The sequence below is a fragment of the Pagrus pagrus genome (assembly GCF_965226575.1).
Source record: "Pagrus pagrus genome assembly, chromosome: 20".
NCBI lineage: Eukaryota > Metazoa > Chordata > Actinopteri > Spariformes > Sparidae > Pagrus > Pagrus pagrus.
Window position 1 is genome coordinate 26,174,853 of NC_140207.1, and position 8,324 is coordinate 26,183,176.

The 8,324-nt window shown below is 40.4% G+C and overlaps 1 protein-coding gene across 1 annotated transcript in view; it reads right to left on the minus strand.

The window, feature by feature from the left end:
* Nucleotides 1–330: 330 nt before the first annotated feature.
* Nucleotides 331–8,324, minus strand: part of steap2 (STEAP family member 2, metalloreductase) — a 12,070-nt gene continuing 4,076 nt past the window's right edge. Inside the window, exons 3-6 of the mRNA XM_084340860.1 lie at nucleotides 7,692–7,858; nucleotides 6,252–6,779; nucleotides 4,379–4,543; nucleotides 331–2,271 (exon numbers count right to left, since the gene is read on the minus strand). Of these exons, the coding sequence (XP_084196986.1) occupies nucleotides 1,978–2,271; nucleotides 4,379–4,543; nucleotides 6,252–6,779; nucleotides 7,692–7,858 (1,154 nt within the window). The 3' untranslated portion in view covers nucleotides 331–1,977. The remainder of the gene's footprint in view (nucleotides 2,272–4,378; nucleotides 4,544–6,251; nucleotides 6,780–7,691; nucleotides 7,859–8,324) is intronic.

The following is an 8,324-nucleotide window of genomic DNA, read 5'->3' on the forward strand; positions in this document are numbered from 1 at the left end:
GTACATTGAGAACAATGTAAACTAGAGTCAGATTCTTTGTGTACACATGTTTGGGCAATAAAGCTGAGTCTGATGCAAGGTTTTTCTCTGTCTCTAACCTCAATAATTGTTCTCTGCTCATTAATCAATGCAGTCATACCAAAGCTGGGTTTGATCGGAGTCAAGGAAGATGTAATGCGAATGAAAATATATTGCCTGATGACTTACTCAATCTGGCAAGACATAAGCAGTAAACACAGTCTAAAATTACTGCTAGCCAGACAGCCATTGACATTTAATTTCAAACCCACAGAGATTTCAAAAAGTATTTAAATAGATTATCCATCACAGTGAATATCACATTTTGCTTTATTTCCTGTTACAGTTATATAGCCTACTGCTGCATGGTAATGCAAGTGAAAGCATGGATTGCTTTCGTGGTTTGTGAGTTCATGAAAGGAAAGTCAAGTACATTTACTGGTGACTGGTAATCGTCCTGCTGTGGGAAACAGCAGCGTTTTTGTTACATACTGTATACAAGATGACAGGGCATGTTGAGCGGAAAAGTTTCACATCAGCCCACTGTGACACAATAGACCTAATTCACAAAAAAAAAGGACCAGGTCATCTGGTATATACTGTAAGTGTCATGAAACTAATGAGACTGACAAACTGATTTTGCTGTAATTCAGCAACAACTTCACCAACTGCATCAGCTCCTGTAATCAGCTTCAGTTTCACCGCCTGCGTTCAATAAAATGTCTGTCACGCAAAAGACAGTGTTTAAAAACAGAAAATTCTTAATCAAAGCCATGGATCTCATTAATAAGAACATGATATATATTCATATTCAGAATATTCAGTTTTACATTAATACAGGCAGACAGAAAAACATAAAAACAATCAACAAATAAGTCAAAACATTTCTTGGCAGTTTGCAGTGTGGTATTGTCACTGTAATAAGAAAAACCTCAAGAACTAAAGGACATATTAGTAACAATTGATCATCATGAGAAATACATGTTTATGTTGCTTACCCATTTGCCATTTTGATAGAATTTTGTTGTGAACGGTAAGAATAAAAACTACGGTAGCTCAATGTACTTCAATGTGCTGCAACCTGAAGCTGAATTAGACAATTCTAGAGAAATATAGTTAATTACTGGGTCTCATTCCCAAGTCGTCAAATACTGACGCTTTGGGATGGCCAAAGGAAAAAGGTAAAAAAACTGTGCAACAGAAGCAGATGTGCCTGGAGCTGGTAGGTTCTGCTGTCCAGGTTTCCCGAGTGACTAGTCCCTAGAATGGGTCAGAAACAGTGACTAGTCCCTAGAATGAGTCAGAATCTCTGGACCTTATACTTCTCATAATGCAATGAAAAGTGACTTTTCATCTGACAATCCCTGCCAGTCTCTGTAAGAGACCATCCACATCTTTTAGTCTTTGCCCCCTGTAAATACAGGCTTTCTGTTATAAATATGTATTCTCCAACCTCCTTGACATGACTGTGACATGATCAGGGTTATTTTCCTAGACCTAACAAAGCTCCCCAGAGCCACAGATGATACTTTACTACAGTTTTCACAGTCAGAGCAGAACTAGTACCACAATGACCTTTATGTGTAAAATTGGTGAAGTCGCCCTTTAAAGTAATGACCAACACTCGCTATCTCAGTGTAATGTCTGCCAAAACACAAGGACAGGAACAAAGTACTTGGCGCAAACAGGCGTACTGTCAAGGGAAGAATATTCAGTTTTACAATTTAGATGGGCAAACAGCAACATAATAGTCATACAAGGTGGTCACTAGTCATAGTGAATCAAAACAGTAATAGGTAATAAGTTCACAAGTACACAATTCAGTCTTAAAGAATAATACTGCCCCTCCAATAAGAATCATACGAATAATTAGTGTTCATTTGCTTCAATAAAACAGCTAACTATGGCAGTATATGTGAGTATCCCATTAAAGGAGTAGTTAGCGCTGTGCTGCAGCAATCACATGATGGTAACTCTCTCAGGTGAAACCTGGACAGCAGAGCCCACTGGCTCCAGGCGCTGGCACCGATACTGACTGCTGTCCAGGCCCCGGCGGATCTGGTGGAGCTTGCGGGCCACACAGGGGAGCAGCATCAGCACCTTCCCGACTATAACACACACTGGCAGGGCCAGGGCCACCACAAAGTTGGGGGGCAGGTAGAAGTGGTAGGCCTCCTCCTCAAAGGCTCGCTTCCAGCCAAACAGCAGGCCGTGGAAGGTGGCGATGAGCAGGGCGATGTATCCCAGAGTGGACTGGAGCAAAGACAGTTCAGACACACAGCTCCAGTTAAAGCGTTACATTTACATATGAAAAACTTCATTCACTCTGTGTTACACACATCAAACTTCATCAAACCCCTTTGCAGTTTGGCAGTCTATTTAAGCTATTCCTTCTGCTACTTAGCCAATACTATTTCTATCAGGGTTTATCAGGGTATATCAGGGTTTTTCAGACCAAACATTGAATGTTTGGTCTGGGCTTTCAACCCACTTTCATCGCATCCATCAAACTTTTAAACACCTCATCATTTCTCGTTGTCAAGTGGGATGCGTTATTGGTGTCTTTAAGTACACTTCTCTTTTCACGTGCCATTGATTTGACAGGCAGGACATGAGGCCCAGATAAAGAGTTGTGTGTCCAAAGATTACCAACATTTTAAAGTGACCTCATTATAACTTTTCCATTGGTCACTAATGAGAGTGACCTCTTATTTATATATTACTTTGTATCTTTTCAACAATTTTATACAACTAAGAAGTTAAAATCAAACTGTAATTTTTTAAGTAAAAAAGTAAATAATCCAGCTCCTTTTTTCCACTGTACAAACACTTAATCTAAAGTGAATTAGGCTGTTTCCTCCACCCCTGCCTGGCTACCCCACAGCCAGGCAGGAAAAATAAAACTAAGTAACAAACAATATCATGGCCAGGAGGCTACAGTAAATCAGGTAAGCAGTGTTCCTGGCTCCTTAAGAACAACCACTGCAACTGGGCTCATCTGCTCAGTTTGTTTGAGTGAAGGTGACTTCAACACAACTGAAAAACTGTGACTGTGATTTTGTGCAATATAACTAAAATTGATTTGATTTGGCTCTTTTTTCTCTGAGCCATAACTCAGTCAATTCTAGACACAGATTTGTTACACATATTTTTCCTGTGTAACTTATATTCCTTTCTCATTGGACAAGAAACCCACCAACACCCATTAACATCTGGATTTTGTCTTCAATATAAAAAGGTACTATTAGCCTTCCCAGGTAAAATTACCCTGTAGAAGTCATAGATGTTTCATCCACATACCACTTTTACACCAAAATTAGCCTGTATATGAAGGTTTTTTAATGCGGGTAAAGCTGCTCAAAAAGGCTAACTCCTTTCACATTGCATTTGGACGAGTTTGCCTTTCTAGTTTTCCTTGTTCCTTGTGTATCACGTTTTTCATCATAAACAGAATTTGCTAAGGAGTGAGACATCTCGCTTCCTTCTCATTTCTGTTGAAAGTTTCAGATCAGGCAGCAGACACTTTTTAAATATATTTTACCTCAGTCTCTCTCTCAAACTCAGCTCTGACTGAAGAATGTTCAAGCGCTGCTTGACAGAGAGGAATGAAAAAAGTCATAGCATCACCCCTCCACATGTGAAACTCTTAAAAGAGATGAGAAAGAAGATTTCTTACTCTATAGCTACTTCCATCATCAAAAAATGATGTGTCTAATTCAGAATGTTATTGATTCAGACTTACAAAAACACATTTTAACGTCTCTGGATGCAGTCTGATGAGGTCTATGATCTACTGCTTACTACTCTTTGCTGTGTAAATAACTTTGAAGGGGGCTTAATACAACTTTAGTTGGGGTCTTTAATGAACACCATTAGGCAGCAATTAAGCATAACATATACTGTATACTTGTGAGAACATGCAAGATCTCAAAGTCTTCTATGTTTCACTGCAGACTGTATTACTGTATAAAAAACAGTATATGCGCAGGCACATTACACTTCGGTATATGACACCCAGTTTCCCTGATTTTGCATTTGAGATGTCAAACGTGGCACATCAGAAAAATAGAGGGATAGTCAAACCCATCCACTGGCAATAAGAAAGGAGTCAATGGACCATTTTTAGTGGTTTTGCCTGCATTTACAAACTTGCATATAAATGCTTATTATCGTGTTAAAATCGTTTTACTCTTTTCGGGGACATCATTATCTAAAATGTCCATAAATCGGCTTTGAAATAAAGATGTTCTGTACTACCCCATAACTTGTCTGAGAGTCATCTTTTTTAAAGTATCCTTCAGTGTCAAAGTAATCCAGTGTCAGAGTTTGTGAACTCCTGCTTTATACTAGATGTTTGTACCTGTATGAAGCCAAATTCCCTCCAGTTGAGTGTATTGCTGACAGAGGGAATGGAGGTGATTGCCAGGAGAGACAGAAGTCCAAGGCTCATGATCCCAAAGGAAACGTACATCTCCACCCTCCACACCTCCTCCTCATTCCATGCATTCTCCACATTAGCATGGACCTGCCAACACATAGGATGCTCAAGATGGAATTCACCACAATCATCATCTTTCATTTTTTGATTTTGCAGTTGATGCTCATTCACCCATTCACACATTCACACACACACTCACATTCTGATGCATACCATACCGTGCAGGGTACTTGACAACTGGGAGTAATTTGGGGATCAGTGTCGTAGTTACCCAAGGACACTTCGACATGTCAAAAAGGAAGGGGGTGGGGATCAAACCACCAACCACTTGGTAAGTGGATGACCCACTCGACTTGTGTGAGAATAGAAGATGGATATCAGTCTGTCGCTGTGTGTTCAGCCCACAGTGGACAAGGTTAGAGGACATAAAGAGCCGACTTTAGGACAAATATTGAAGCAGGGATGAACAGATAGCCTGGCTCTGTCCAACGTTCATAAATAAAACTACAACTGAATATCTTTCTAATTAGCTTCTTCATCCTGTACAAAAAAAAAAAAAACTTTTAAAAATATCCATTTGTGGTTTTAGGGAGACTTATGAGCTGGAACTATTTCTTGTCAAACTACAGTGTTTCCATCCACCTGATACTTGTATGCAGCATCTCTGGCTATAAAGTGCTGCAGGGATAACCCATAAGTAAGCATCACCTTGGTTCCCTCAACAAAAAGCCTATTTTTCAATCGGAATTTGGATTATTGCAGACAATAAACTCTGTTGCTTTACATTTATGATACTGACATATTTTTCTCAGCAAGACAATCTTCACAGATGAACACCACTTTTGTGATTTGTGAAGTATAAATGAAACCACCAGAAGTAAAAGTTAATGTTAGGCTATAGATGAATGACACTCACTGCACTAGTGAGTAGATGAGTCTCCATGTTTGACATAATGACATTTATGTCTCAGACACCTCTATAGTCTCATTTAGCCGCTTTTTAAAACACATAGATGTTTGATATTTCAAACTTGGGGTATTTACTGACGTATTTTATGTTGTAGAACAAAGCGTGAAAATATCTTAAGGCTGTGGCTCAGGAGGTAGGGCTATCGTCATCTGCCAGTGGTTAGATTCCCAGCCCCTGCAATCTACATGTTGGAGTGTCCTTGGGCAAGATACTGAACCCTGAATTGTTCCTGGTGACTCTTCCATCGTGTGAGTGTGTAAGAGTGGTTATCGCTACCGATGAGCAGGTGGTACCTTGCATGTAGCCTCTGCCACCAGTGTGTGAATGTGTATGTGAATGGGTGAATGCTGACTTGTATTGTAAAGTGCTTTGAGTGGTTGCTAAGAGTGCTGTATAAATACAGTCCATTTACCATTTTAAGCCTGTGTTAACTACAGACCTCATGTGAGGCATTTAACTAAACACCTATACTTCCAGATGAGGGAACCAGGCTTTTAGGCTGTTGGTTTTATACAGGCACAATGGTACCAAACCTGGCAACCTTACTGTGATGAACTTTAGAGGTTTTGGTAGGTGTATTTTTGTTGGATGGACAACTTTCATCCGGCTGCCAGTCTTTTTGCTAAACCACCCCAAATTCTCTACACTTAAAGCACAGACAAGAGATTGATATTGATCTTGTATTAATATCAATGTCATGTGTCAATGGAGCAAATAATGACATTTCTCAAAATGTTGACCTATTCCTTTAATTTTTGTGGATACTGCAAGTTTTGTGTGGGTGGAAGGTCAAATTGTGAGTATCAGTGTGGACACCCCACTGACCTGCTGGTAGGCGGTGTTGAGCAGCAGGTACCTCTCAGACCTCCTCATAGGCAGACAGAGGCTGTAGAGAACATGGACAGCAGCCAGGAAGAAGCTGAGCAGGCCCAGCTGTTTCCGGCTCTGGAGCCAGCCCTCCAGCCAGTGTGGGAAATGCCTGTACTTGGTACCATAGTAGAGCTGGTGGGCAGCTGCCAGCTGGCCTGCCAGATACACCAGGGCCAAGAGAGTGATGGCAACAGTGGGCAGTGTTCGGTTCACCATCTCTATGGGAATCTTGTAGAAGTCACTCTGCTTGTATTTCACATAAGGGTGGATGATATCTCGCACAAAAGAGTACGCAAAAAAGAAGATGGAAAGGGCCACGGCAGCGAGGACGGGGCCCTTCCAGCCAGGAAATAACTGTATCGGCATGTTCTCAATGTCCCGCGAAGAAGACAGGGTGCCCATATCCACAGGCTGGAAGTTGAGATGGCGGGCCAGCTCCATTATCTGCTGTCTAGCCTCCACTGAGTCACTGCAAATGAACACCTACACAGAACAGCGAGAAGGATTGTTGCAGTTGCTTTAGGAACGTACTGAGCCTTTTTTAAATATTTATAAGAATAAAATACTACACCAAAACCATGTACATTATAAGGTATTTAAAAAGATTTACATTTTCAGTAGGAATCAACTGGCCTGGGGTTGAGAGCCACAGGGAAGGTAGGGAAGTCAAAAAGCACTAAGAGCAGGAATAACATGTTGGTTTTGCCCTTTCATGGGATTTGTTGGCAATAAGATAATAAATGAATTCCTTTAAATGCCTCTCAGAAGTTACCTTACATTTTCCCTACATTTTTCTTTCATTCAACATTCAAGTCAACAGGTTGGTATTACAACCTGATGGAACAGTATTTTGAGCAAATCTGTGGGTGATGTGAAAAAAGATTGAAAACCACTGTTATTACAGATTATTAGCACATTTTAGTTGAAGTCCATCTGGAATTATGTTGCCTATTCAGCCTCAATAATTCTTATGTCTACTCAACATAACATCATTTTACATCTATTGTATATGTTGATATGATCTACATACATAGAAAGGCAAAACAGATAAGTTCCGAAGTCTCCCACCCACTGCACTCAGTTTGAGTTGCTACCATCTGGCTATTGATTCAAGGTCCCAAAGGCCAGCCAGAACATATACAAGAAGTATTTTATTCCCCATGCAATACTGGCACTGAACACAGAATGGCTGCATCAGGGATCACTAAGACCTCTGGTTTAAAACCTATTTCCTGCTATCGACTCATTTGCACAAGTGTATATTTGTGTGTTTTTTATTGGTATGTTGTGCTCTTGTGCCTTTATGTACTTTTGTTGTACTTTGCGTGAAGCCTGAGGAAAATTTCCATTAAAGTGGACAATAAAAGTTACGGAATAGCATTTGTTTGATTTCACCTGTGTGCTGGCATCTTTGGGGCAGCTCTGCTGCATGGCCCAGGCTGAGATGACATTGAAGCCTTTAACCACAATGGATTCCGGCAGCAGTGAAGCCAGATATTCAGCATTAGACTCCGGATACTGGTTCACCCTCCTGTTGTTACTCACATCCACTAGGATTTTGCCTGCAGGACAAAAAGACAAATACACATGACCTCTATATTATGGACATCATACTAAGCTTAGGTTGTCAGCTACAACTACAGCGGCACAATAGGCCTCTGTGATGGCCTCTGGAGCAGTGACCCCCTACTACATATACGTAGTATATTGTATAAAATGTTCTTGCATAAACTGGGCCTACACTAACATGTAGGGCAGCCTGTAATACCATGTAGGCCGATAAACAGTACATATCTTGTTATCATGCATACAATAATAAGGTATAAGAATAATAATTGTTGACAGCTTTAAATGTCTTAGTTTTGAACATACATGTGGAAGGGACGCAACTCACATTTTGCAAGATTTCAGAGCAAGACTTCTCCTTGAACAAGACTTGTGTTTCTAGTTACAAAACAGATCTTCTAATTTAACAAACAGGTCTATCTCTGAAGGAATCATTTCTGTAATGTTGTCAGACACTTAGAA